Genomic DNA, 12,312 nt, shown 5'->3' with positions numbered 1-12,312 from the left:
AGCTAAGCCGTCGCCCCAGACAGAGTGAAGGAGTAGTCAACGCCCGTGTTGACCTCGTCCGACAAGGCAAACGGATCAAACAGCACCAGGTTGGCCGGCGTGTTCGCGACAACAAGGCTTGCCTCCTCGCCGCCAGCAACACTCACGCTTCCAGCGCCGTTGACCAACTCAATATACCTCACGGCGCCGCTCCCAGTGTTCCGCACGACCAGGTGCGATGTTAGCTGTCCGCTCGTCGTGATCTTGACACTCACCGTGCCGGAAGGGTTCTTGAGCGGGATCACGCTGGCACCCATGTACCGCGGTCTCCTGTCAGACTTGACGCGGTAGTTGCCGGTACCCGCTGAGTCGACGTTGGCGAAGTTGACGTGCCCCCGCTGGCTGAAGAAGACAGACTGTGCCTGCTGGTGGCCGATGTCGAGGTACGCCATGCGCGCCCAGTACTTGCCAACGATTTTGGCAACCGAGGCGCCCGTGGAGACGCGCTGGAGGGTGTGCAGCGGCGTCTCGTTGGAGTTGGGACTGTACCGCACCATCAGCTGACGCATCACGTCGCGGCCGAGGCCGGCGAAGCCGTCCGGGTTGTTGGTGATGTAAGTGAAGAACGGCCACGCCTGGTAGTAGTTGCCACTGCCGGCGGTGCCGTCGACTATGACCTGGAAGGAGTCGCCGATGGTCTTGACGACGTTAATCTCGCTTGTCGAGGGCGTGGCTTGCCCGTTGGCGCTTCGGGCGGCGGCGCACAGCGGCGAGGTCAGGAACGTGTCTGACACCCAGTTGGCCAGCGTCTCCCACCACGCGCCGGTCCGGCCTTGGTGCACCCACGTCTGCTGGTGGTAGTGCAAGCCGTGGCCGAACTCGTGGACCGTGACGGAGGTGGCAAGGTGAGGGTTCGCGACCTCGAGCCAGGCCATTCCCGTGGCGGCGTCGGAGCGCATGACGCCGGCAGCGCCGGGAAGGCTGTCGACGCTGTAGACGTTGAGCTTGGTCCAGGGCCCATCGGCGTTGTAGTCGTCGTTGTAGGATAGACCTGTGGAGCGCCAGCCGAGGGCGTCGACGAAGCAAGCATATGCGCCTTCGAGTAGCGGCAGGGCGCGGTCGGCGGCGGAGAGGTCTGAGGCGTAGACGCGGAAGCAGGGTTCAAATCCACGACACTCCACGACACATTCGTGAATATGGCGTGGATATGGATGCTGACTAATAACTTCGATGTGGAATGGGTGGAAATGGATCCATTATGGAAATGGATCCATATTGTGGAATGGGTGGAATGGAAACCTACTTTGTCTAACAATGGTAATTAGTGGGCCGCATCCATGCCTTGGTGACGTCGATGTTATTGTCACTCGTCCATCAGAATCCTATCTAGCGACCCGATCAAACCGGCACGCAACCAACTCCGTAGTGTCTGACAAAGCCCAATTGTGCTGGCATCTAGCCTATTGCGGCTCTTGGTCACCATGCGGCCAGTGGTCGAGAATAACCTCTCGCACTCGGCTGACATTGGTGGCACAGTAAGCAGATCCAAGGCCATCCTAGACAACCGGGGGTATTTAAGCCGCCTCATGTGCCAGTATTCGTAGGGATCTGTGACAGAAGCATCAGCATCCTCGATATCACGCTGCCACTGCCCGTATTCATCAAGATCCAGACCGCCAACTGAGGACCTAGGCGATTGAGCAGGGGATTGAATTGGCGACTCGGTAACAGAAACCCCCCCGGCCGTCAGTCCTCGCTTCTTTGTGCGCCACGCTGTGAACTTGTTTCTTGAGGTCTTCAGCCGCTTATTGGCAGGCAACTCAATCTCTGGGTCATCGACCTCCAGGTCCCTATACTCTCTCTCCCAGAGATCCTGGACCATCTCCTTCGCCTTGGTAATCCATAACTGTCTTTCGTCGTCGTCTCCCCACAAATCGTCAAACAGTGCCCACCGGTAGGCAGGATGAAGAACTGCGGCGCCATAGATCAAGGGGCTATCGTTCAGATGCTCGTAGTATTCGTTCAATTTGAGCCAGCCCAGATTGATGTTGACAGCGAGGTGATGGCCGTCCGGAAAATTGGCGACTGCTCTTTTCGCGGATTCGAGGGTTTCGAGAAGAAATTCATACGCGTGAATAAGATCCCAGCTTGTTCCTGTACAAATCAGCTGTTAGAATAAGAATCGGGCCGCTTTTGAGAAGTATAATTAAGGCTTACCAGACAGTGGAGGGTCGATCTCGTTTTCCTCGACCTTTCTCCGGTGTTTTCCCTGCCCATCACCCTCAAGGCCTCTCACAACCAGCTGGAAGTCAAGCAAAATGTCGTAAAGAGTCCCGAGCACATGCCAATCATCAGGTGTCATGTGATTCTCTTCCTTCAGGAAGAAGGGCAGCTTGGAGCCCTTTTTGATGTGGCCAGCTCTCGTCAAGTTGACCTTCTCCCACTCGTTTGACGCTCTCTGGACAAAAGAATTATAAAATGGCCTTAAGACGAGAGCGCGCTCAATCATCGAGAATTGAGAAAGCCACCGGGTAGCATTGTCGACCACAACTCCAACTGGACGGTGTTTCTTGAGCTGAGCGTCATCAGAGAGTTGGCTCTCGATAGCCTGTACCTTCTTGAGCATATCGGTCCACGTGTCCGATCTGCTCACCTCCTAGGTATTCGTGAGTATAACAAATAAAGCCGGGGATTCAGCCACCTACAACAGCAAAGTTATGCCATTTTCCAACAGAGCCTCGCCTCCTCCAGACTTCATGCTCCTTCGCTGCCGTATGAAGTCCTTCGAAGACCTCTTTCTCGAAAGCATCCGGGTTCTTGCCATACAGCATCTGTTTCACTACTATGTTGACAACGTGACCAACGCAGCGAACCCATCGCTTCTCCCACTCGAAGCCGAATTCTAATCCAAGCTCCCCCATCGAAGTTTTATTGTTACCGGCATTATCCAGTGTGAAATATCCGACTTTATCGCTGATCTCGTACTCTCGAATGATCTCGATGATCTGCCCGGCGATATTCTCGCCTGTGTGCCTCTCTGTAAGCTCAGGCAGTCCGAGGACACACTTCTGTGGCCGATTGTTTGAATCCCGAAAAACACATGTGATGCCGTATAAGGCGTGTCGGTTACCAGACTTCCAGCCATCGTACTGGATATGGATCTGTCCCGGACTCTTTCGCAAAGCGTCCTTCACTCTTTCCATGTTGTTAGTAAATTCTCGCTCTGCGATGGCACGCACGGTCACGTCAGTAATGTTGGCTTTTGTGATCTCCACCGATGGATTGAGGTAGTTGAAGATGTCTCGAAGATCTTGATCGTTAACGATCGAGAAGGATTGGTTAGAATTGACAATCCAGTTGACAAGTTTCTGCTGGAATACAGTTTTGTCAAAACGTTTGATCAAGGTATTGATCAAATCTTGTTCCTTCGGCTCCTTCGGGTTCAACTGTAGAATTGTTGCAATGGACTGATGTGCTTTCTCAGATGCCTTGGCAGGCTTTTGCCTCTTGCCTGTCGGATCCATAATGCCATTGTGGTCCGCGTACAGGTGACCCTCCGCATTCTGCAACCCTTTGATGGCATAACTCTTTGGCCTCGGCCGCTTTTGCTTGATGCAAAGGCAACACACCCATCGGCGTTCCCCTTTCTGGGCATGCTGGATATCGTAGCCGAACTGATATACCCATTGACGCACTTGGCCGTCTCTCTCCGTCAAGGTCCAGCCTTTGTAGAGCTGAAAGAGTCGTTGATTGTCTTCTTCTGTACGTTCTGGAACGGGTGTGGTTGACTTGGTAGGATGGAGGGCGGCCATTTCGATTTGGGGAAATAAGGGCGTGAGTAGTAGTAACCCCCCTAGAATAGACTTGTTTGAACTTCGTGTACGGGTAAAACGGGGTGGAAAATTGTTGCTATTGCGTTGTCGTTGGCGATAGAAAGTACTTGGGGTATGCGCTATTTCACAAGGAAATCCAGGTTTTTTCAGCCCCCACCTAAATCTTCAATCCTTTCCACAATTTCCACATATGGAACATATGGAAGGGGTTCTGTGGCGTGAATATGGAAAGGCTGAAGCCTACGTGGAATGGAATGGAATGGACATGGATCCATATTGTGGATCCATATGTGGATTTCGTGGTATGGATTTGAACCCTGCGCGGAAGTGAGCCGAGTCCCGGAAGGAGGAGCCACCGTGGCCGATAGACGGATTTGCCGTGAAGGAGGCGGGTGGGGCGCGGGGGGATAAGGGCGTCGAGCGGTCGATAAGGTTGAGGGAAGGGTTCGGGGAGGTTGCTGTGATGTCTACGCCGCGGCAGATGGGCTGAGAAGGGGTTGGGATGGCGTAGGTGCCATGGAGAAAGAAAAGGGTGAAGGTCAGGGGCGTGAGTTTTGCCATGATGATGGAGTTACAGGGAGAAGCGTGAGGTGTTTTTCGTGTATGTATGATGGATGCGAATGGTTCACGGACAAGTTCAAGAAGTTGGGAAGAACATCCCAAGGGTATATAAGTCGGTTTAACGAGAGACCCCTTCCACCATGCCGACGGGCCAGGGGCAGACTCGAAGGTGTTGATGTCGCTTTCGGAAACCAAGGCTGAACTACTCAAGTGCCATAGGAAGTCTCCGTGACTCTTCCCACTTATGATCCTGGTCATGTCCCTGAACAGTTCCCTCTCCTGGCTCGACAATCCCATTGTATCTGAAGCTTGCCCCAGGCTCCTTGGCGTCGGTGGGATGCCTACGGACCACGACCGGTGGTGGTCGACCGCCTTGTCCTCCCCCCGCCCGCACGTATCTCGAATCCGCTGTCGAACAAGGGGAAATGGTGATTCATGTTTCTCGTCTTCCGTAGGAATGACGGGCGTAAATCCGCCCTCTGTTCTCCACGAGTCCGGTCCGAGTCTGCTGTGTCAACATGAACACGGCGCCTGGCTTACACCACCACCGCCTCTCGGGGAGATGTTTTCCGCCTGGTCAAAAGGCGCCAGCCTAGGGTTCAAGTTGTCGTAGACAAGCATGTTTAAATAAGGTTGTGTTGACGGATCCTCTTGTTAATTTGACGCGACTCGCCATTCTCAGTTGCTTCGCCACACAGCCACACCCTCGAAATACTATTTGCTACAAAATTAGTTTCTTTCACTGAAAGCTCTCACATGATTCAATTTGTATGTAAGACTGAGCACGAACTACAAGTGAGAAGAAGCAAGTTGAATGAAAGGGTACATACAAGTTATTGGCAGGTCTGTTATGTAGCTGTGACTGTAGGTCCTCCTCATAAGAAGAGTATAGTTGCTTCAAAACCACAGAACGATCTGAAACCAACTAGTCTACATATGCTGCATCCAAAAGCCGTCACCCTGGAAAGGAAAAGAGGGACGAGGAGGTTGTGTTTTCCCGCAAACGCCAAGGTCAACCGGCAGGATCAAGAGGTCACACGCAATCGGCCTCTTGATAGTCCCGAGACCGGGGGGGGAAGGCACAAAGATATGCCGACATAACATTCATCGATGTCTCCAGAACGCCGGTCTATAGTAGTTGATCACAAGGGGATCGTCCACACATGTGCCTTCTCTATTGTGAAGTTCCTCTGCAGGGACAAGGTTGCGTTCGGCCTGACTCGACAACCCCCTTGGCTTCTCGCCCCGTTTTACCCGCTACTACGTTATCGAGACGCGTGAGATATGTTGCCAAAAACTCTCCTTGGCTTCAGCTGAATTTCCTCTGCGAGACAACTGCTTTCCACTGGATTTCCTACCGATGGTGTTCTTACAGAGCTGGTTGATCACTTACACACACAACGGCCATCTCAACATGTGATACGCTCGGCTTATCCCTGGTTCGGCCGCGGCGGTGAAGACACGCGCGTCAAAAAAACGTGCCCAACACCCGAGGAGAAACTGGAATTGACGGTTCGTCCTTCATGGGTCCTTGGCACTTTCTCTCTGCTTGGCCGTTGCAACTCGCGCCAGAGATTGCATGTTTCGCGTGCGAGTTGAGTCCCACGAGTTAGTTGCGTGCCAATCAATGCGGAACATTTTTTTTCCCACCAGCTCAGATGCTACCTTGGTCCTCGTTGGGGCACATGGCTCGTTCGAGATTCCCTTTCAATGTCACCTTCCCGATTCGCCTCAGGTCCCAACTTGGCAAGGCCCGCACGAGACCCGCACGTGGTGAAAAGAAGATGAGGTCTCGTCACGCGTGAGCTCTTGAATGGCGCGGACTGTGGACGGGAAAGAAAGCCCAACCCGAAAAGCTATCTAAGCATGCAGTGCCGATCGGCAGTGGTTGGTCTTCTACCCCACGAGAATCTAGGATGACCCTCCCCCTCCTTCCCATTGGGCTGCTGGGTGTCGATAATCACTGCTAGAGTCTAATTTTAGGAGGCTGCATTTTCACTAGAGTCTTTGGATCTTGTAGCGATGTGTGTTTGTTGTAGATGTAATCTCTATGTAAACTATACTAAGGGTGCATTGATACCTTTTAGGTCGAACAAAGTCTTCTAATTAGTTAGGTCTCCACAGCTGGCAGCACCTAGCAACCCTAAGGCTAGCCGCTACAAGGTCTAGGCGTCGTGCAAGGACTAGCGCTAAAGTCCCTTTTGCTTTTTCTTGTGGTGCGAACTACTCCCCTGTTTACCAGGCCGGCACATGTCATGTGGCGGTCTACTAGTCGCCTCTGCGCTTGTCATTGCTGAAGATATCCAGTCTCTGTCCCCAGGCCAGCCTGGAAATAAGCAGAGTCACGTGTCGTCTTTCCCGTCTGATTCGAGATGCCACCGACTCTTGGGGATTGTTCATTCTTGGCTCCACGATACGGGACCTACAGCATCACCTGGACCGGAGAGCATTCCCCAGCACCGTCAAGCCAATATCGGGGCCACCGACCTCGACGACGGCTGGCACACTATTATTGGAACCCCCGTTCATCCTCCGGCTATTCTTCACAAAGTATGCGCCCGTCAAGTCTTTGCCTCGTCAGAAACTCCGCATCAGCACTCTAATACACGCCCTCGATGATCTTGCTGAGGACGAGATCGACTACATCGTCGGAGATTCCACCTTGCTTGACCTTCGCGCGCGCTCTCAGTACGTCTTTCTGTCTCTCGGAAACACAGCCGAGTACAAGTACACGGTATGGCGGGACCTCTTGCGCCGCGTGGTGCTCGATATTGGCACCAAGCCCCTGACCATGCGCCAGGGGTGGCAGGCGTTGGACGGGCTCCTCAATGCGATTCGTGGGGTGACACTCAAATTCATTGCACCTACAGGCTACCTACCTGTCGTATCAGGTTTCTCGAGCAGAGCGGTAGGGCTGTATCGACCTTGTACGAGCCTACACGCGTGCTTCTCGAGGCGGGTGACAAAATATCACCTGGCCGCATCGCCATCGTGGGCATGAGCGGGCGTTACCCTGACAGCGACAGCTTGGAGGAGTTTTGGAACATCATAGCAGAAGGGAAGATTGCTCACAGGGAGGTGAGTTCAGGATCCCCTCGCATCCATTCTGTCGCACCCGTATAACCTTTGATAAATTCCTCCGGGCCATTCCAACATGGACGAGTTGTACGATCCTAAGACGTCCGCTCACTTGTCGCTTTCCGCCAAGTACAGCTATTTCACATAGGAATAAGGCCATTTTGACGCTCACTTCTTCAATCTCTCACAGCAAGAAGCCTTACAGATAGACCCATGCCATCGACTGTTTATAATAGTATCTTATAAGCGGCTCAAGATTGCTAGCTATAGTTGCAGCCGTTTTACTGCCTCTAACAACACTAGAATTGCAACCTTTTTCCAGTTAGGCAATAGAGGACTAGCTTAACATTATGCACAACCTAGGTAATAATGCCTCCAGCCTCAGCAGGCTGCAGCAAAGCTTTAGTCCCAATTATATAAACTACTATATAAACTAGAGCAGTCCGTCCTATATCATTAACTCAGCCTGCGCATCTGGCCTCTCTACTGTCACCCTAGCATGTTTGTCGCTCCTCTTACAAGAGTGCAACATAGCTGTAGCTAGAGGCACTAACATTATTGCTAGCCCGCCAACATATCACTCCCTCAGCAAAGCAGGGTTCCTGTCCACAACCAGAGGCTGCAAGACGTACCAGACCGACGCAGACAGTTACTGCAGAGGGGAATTCGTTAAGGCCTTCTTCTTGAAGCGCCTTGAGCATGCCGTCGCCGATTACGACAACGTTCTGTCTGTAATTTCCAGCCCGACACAAGCAGCCTTGTTGATTGGATTGCACCCGGCAAGTTGAGTGAGTTCAACCACCATATTCATTGTCGGCCTTGAGGGCATTCGGTCAAGCGATGAAGAATCAGTGGGGTAGGGTAGGCGGGTGGAAGGCGTGCTTCGCGTCCCGGCTTGCTTGTTCTTACCTAGCTAGTTCATCTTACACTGCCAATACCATACGCAGCTAGAACAGCAGAGCTGCATTCCACTACCATTCTTCCATGGATATTACGCGCAGCAGCCAGCTGATGTATGGGACGCTTTACCGGATGCTTTACTTGAATGCATCATCCTGACCGCTTTTGTGCGCTTCCAAGTACACTCTCTTTCCATGACAGTGGCTATCGCAGCGCTAGGGACATCAATGTAACTAACAATCCCCAGAAGCCAACACCGCCATCGGACTATCGACGCAGTTCGAGAAATAGTAACCACTTTTTCCTCCTTAGACGAGTCAATAAAGGCACTCAATCTATCATGCGCGACAGAGGACGTCGCCTGCAGACTAGGAGGCAGGATAACTTTCACTTTACTGCAAGAAGCCACGAAAAAGCTGTCGTGCATCCGCCACGCCCTTTTCCGCAGCCCGAGGGCCCGTGCCCCTAGCGGCTTACAGGTACCAGAGCCGATCTTCCCTCGCACCGGCGACCTTGCACTACCAGCATGGCTCACAAGACCTGGCGGCTGTCAGAGGCTGTGGCCCCATCGGCTTTGCAAAGACCTTCAGTCTCGCGAAGACACTCCACAACCCCGCCGCCGAAGTAGCCAGCCCCACTGCAAGGTACTGCGGTACACTACATTAGTACACCACAAGGTAAAGCAGATTGATCGACGCCAATCAGGAGCAAAGATGACGAGCTCCTGGATTCCAAAGTTTCTATTACTGCCAGGACAACTAGTCGACACTTCAACAAAGAATGTCCTGGCTCTCTCAGTAAGCTTTGCCAACCGGAGCAAAATCTCGCTCTCGGTCTCGCAATCGCTGAAGAGAGATATCGCAATGCGAAAGAGGCGGTGTTTTATATATTTAATCATGGCTTCATCGAACCTCGTAACCAACCGATCGGCGCATTCGAACTGCGCTTCCTTTCATATCAATAGATTGATTCACCTTTCACGACAAAACTTGACCCAATGGCTGCCTCGGTTCTTCACGCGGCGGGCCCCCCGCTAACTCCAGGAATGGACTTCGGAAAACTCACATACAGCGATCCCAAGGAACAAGAATTCGACACACTTGCCTCGAAAGTCCTTGAGACCATCAAAGGCAGATTTTCGGTCAGTTTGCCATAACTTGAAGGGTCTTCCTGTTAATCATTTCGTCAGGCTTTGGGCGAGGCCGATACATTGGCGGAACTCATCGTGACTGACAAGATGCCCCGTGGCGAGCTCACGAAAACCATCTACATTGATGCTCGGCCAACCGGCACTCGTCTGCTTGAGCTCCCACCTCCCGGAAAGAGCGTAGACGTGACAGTTTCTCTGCGTCCGGATATGTTTTTCGGCTTGGCCAACGGCAACCTAGACGTGAACATGCTTGCCCGTATTGGCTTCAACGTGCAGGGCGCCAACCCCTCCAAGTCACACGATCTCTTGGACCGCATATCTCCACGGCCGTCCAAAGTCATGACTCTGAAGGATTACACCTTCTCTGAGGACGCGCTCCCTAAACCGACGACTGACATCGTGGAGGTCAAGCGCAATATCAAGCAATTCGGATACGGGTATGAATTCAGTAACTTGCATCGACTGCTACTTCGTGAGATAACAGCAGTGACTAATGTGAGCCCTAAGCCTGGTCAAGGACGCCTTAGAGCCGGAGCAGGTTCGAATTTTGAGACGGGCCATTCTTGAACAAGCTGCCGGGGAGCGGAAGGCCGGCGTAGCTGACATCGAAGGCGGAACCAATCAACGGCTGTGGTGCGTCATAACGCCTCAATCAACCCTTTAACCGCATACGCTGATGGTCACCGCAAACTAAAGGAATGTTGTCAACAAGGGGGCTGAGTTTCTAGATCTCTTGAACCACCCACTGTTTGACGAATTGCTCGCCTGGTTTTTGGGAGATTACTCGTACCTGTCTCAGGCTTCAGTCAATATCTTGGGACCCAACAACGTGCCGATGCCCTTTCACCGCGACCAGCTTCCTATAAATCCTTTCACGGACGATCCAGTTGGACTTAGTTTCATGTTTTACATGGAGGACTCCAGCAAGATGAACGGAGTCACGCATGTAATTCCGGCTTCTCACATCGGTCATGTACGCCCACGCAATCCAAACAGTTTTGTAAGTCTCCCCCACAACCTGAGTCTGAGCGAAACAGCCATTAGGATGCCATCTTCCTCAACCACGACTAACACCTGGCCATGCACAGGATGGATCCATCCCAGTATCTGCCCCGGCCGGCACTTGCCTAGTCTTCAATACTACGGTTTGGCATTCAACTGGCGTCAATACCACAAACGCCGAAAGACCCGCTCTCATCTACGCCTTCAACAGGTACTTCATGGGTTCGGTTATTAACCCGTACTTGAGCTTGCGAGGAGATATCTTAGGCAAATTGACTTTGCGGCAAAAGCAATTGCTTGGTTTTGTTGTGCGTCCGGCATTCAACTGGGTTGGCAAAGCAAGATCGGCGGGCGAGGCTGTGGAGCAGACTGAGGACGTTGGTGAGATGAGGGCAGAGTACGAACCGATTGGTGGTAAGGCTACTGGTATAGCCAGTATCTCGGAGAGATAGTATAATAGTTGCTGAGTTTGTTACGTACGGGGTGGCAGTATATTGTGCAATTTTCTCACAACTATCCTTGAAAACGATCTCATACTCCTTCCACGTGGTCCACGTGTGAGATGCCGACTTGTGCCAGTATTCGCCAAACTTTGAGGGAGTGCTCTGCACACAACGCCCTGTGTCCTTTACTGGGCAACGAAGTGCCCAAATTTGAGACTGCGACATACGCGACACATTGTCGTTGCTGGTGATTGCTCGCATGAAGCTGTAGAGCATCACGCTCACCTCTAAGCCAGGCTGCAAGATGCTAAGGATCAAGAGACGGAGCCCACTGTGCTGCGAAACGGTCAGAATGGTTATCAAACCTCGTCGCACACACCAGGGAGATAATCACATTTCACTCCTGCCTTCTCGTCGAACTGAGGCTTAAGATTCTTTTCCTCGATGATATCAAAGATCTCTTGCAAGGTGAGAATGCCAGAAGCTTTGGAACACGGGCCTTCCTTGGCGCTGCCTGAGAACCGGCAAACGCCATTCGGCTTGTTGCAACTGGGGGTCCTTCAGGGTAAACGAGCGGCCGTAATCTAAAGTATAATAAGATTAGTTTATAAAAGCCATCAATAATCAGAAATATGTACACCCTTGACCCAGAACAACCTTCTCGGGTTGGAGGCCCGCGCGCCAGAGAAGGTCTAAGCCCATACCGATCTCCGTGAGATTAGTGCGCGGAGCGACGATAGGGCCGACGAATTTCGAGGCGCCATGGCATCCCACACGCCGTGAATATCATAACACATTATGTTGAACCAATCAACAAACGCCTGCATGCCGGCGAGGTCAAAGCTCTGTAGGTACCAGTAGGACGCTTGCAGAGTGATGGAGTAGCCAAAGCGACTGCCGAACGCCGCCTTGATCTCGTCGCACAACAACACGAAGTTGGCGGTGTCATCTGCGGTGCCGCCACGGTCATCTGTTGGATTAAAGTAGTTTGATGAGATTGCTCGAGTTGCTATGAGTGTGAAGGCTCACCGGCAGTTGGGTATTCCCAACCGAGATCCATGCCGTCGAAGCCATAGCTCTGGGTAAAAAGAGTATTAGTGCCGACTTGTTACTCAGGCAGACTACACTCTCACCACTCTCACCGCCATAAACTTGATCAGGCCATCAATAAACATCTCCCTGTTCCCAGCGCTCGACGCCATTGTACTGAAGGCTTTCTGGTAAGGGCCAGCTACAAGCGAGAATCAAGTCAGTCTGGTTGCCTTGGAATGAAGTCGACAGGCAGCAGCCTTGGACGAGGGGGGGCATATATCCACGCTGACGAAGCGATTGCACGTACGATCGTTAAATGACCACCCACCGACGC

General features: G+C 52.4%; 4 protein-coding genes across 4 annotated transcripts; 2 read left to right on the top strand and 2 right to left on the bottom strand.

The window, feature by feature from the left end:
- Position 1: 1 nt before the first annotated feature.
- CDEST_04452 (uncharacterized protein) lies at positions 2–1,167 on the bottom strand (the record flags this gene model as incomplete). Its single annotated transcript, XM_062920611.1, has 2 exons — positions 2–1,114; positions 1,161–1,167. The coding sequence occupies 2 exons, from the start codon at positions 1,165–1,167 to the stop codon at positions 3–5; spliced, it is 1,119 nt and encodes a 372-aa protein (XP_062776662.1). The 3' UTR covers position 2.
- A 5,942-nt stretch (positions 1,168–7,109) lies between these two features.
- On the top strand, positions 7,110–8,239 carry CDEST_04451 (Putative beta-ketoacyl synthase, thiolase, thiolase, acyl-enzyme intermediate active; the record flags this gene model as incomplete). The annotated part of the gene is made up of 2 exons (XM_062920610.1): positions 7,110–7,451; positions 7,889–8,239. 2 exons carry the CDS (start codon positions 7,110–7,112, stop codon positions 8,237–8,239), a joined length of 693 nt encoding a protein of 230 aa, XP_062776661.1.
- A 1,109-nt stretch (positions 8,240–9,348) lies between these two features.
- CDEST_04450 (Putative phytanoyl-CoA dioxygenase) lies at positions 9,349–10,955 on the top strand (the record flags this gene model as incomplete). The annotated part of the gene is made up of 5 exons (XM_062920609.1): positions 9,349–9,492; positions 9,541–9,938; positions 10,009–10,134; positions 10,198–10,501; positions 10,590–10,955. 5 exons carry the CDS (start codon positions 9,349–9,351, stop codon positions 10,953–10,955), a joined length of 1,338 nt encoding a protein of 445 aa, XP_062776660.1.
- Positions 10,956–11,305: 350 nt separating this feature from the next.
- CDEST_04449 (Putative glycoside hydrolase family 18, catalytic domain, glycoside hydrolase superfamily) lies at positions 11,306–12,148 on the bottom strand (the record flags this gene model as incomplete). The annotated part of the gene is given in 5 exon segments (XM_062920608.1): positions 11,306–11,485; positions 11,585–11,638; positions 11,651–11,916; positions 11,976–12,024; positions 12,089–12,148. The coding sequence occupies 5 exon segments, from the start codon at positions 12,146–12,148 to the stop codon at positions 11,306–11,308; spliced, it is 609 nt and encodes a 202-aa protein (XP_062776659.1).
- Positions 12,149–12,312: the final 164 nt, after the last annotated feature.

This window comes from Colletotrichum destructivum, chromosome 3 (assembly GCF_034447905.1).
Source record: "Colletotrichum destructivum chromosome 3, complete sequence".
Taxonomy (NCBI): Eukaryota; Fungi; Ascomycota; class Sordariomycetes; order Glomerellales; family Glomerellaceae; genus Colletotrichum; species Colletotrichum destructivum.
This window is presented reverse-complemented; position numbering and strand designations above follow the sequence as displayed.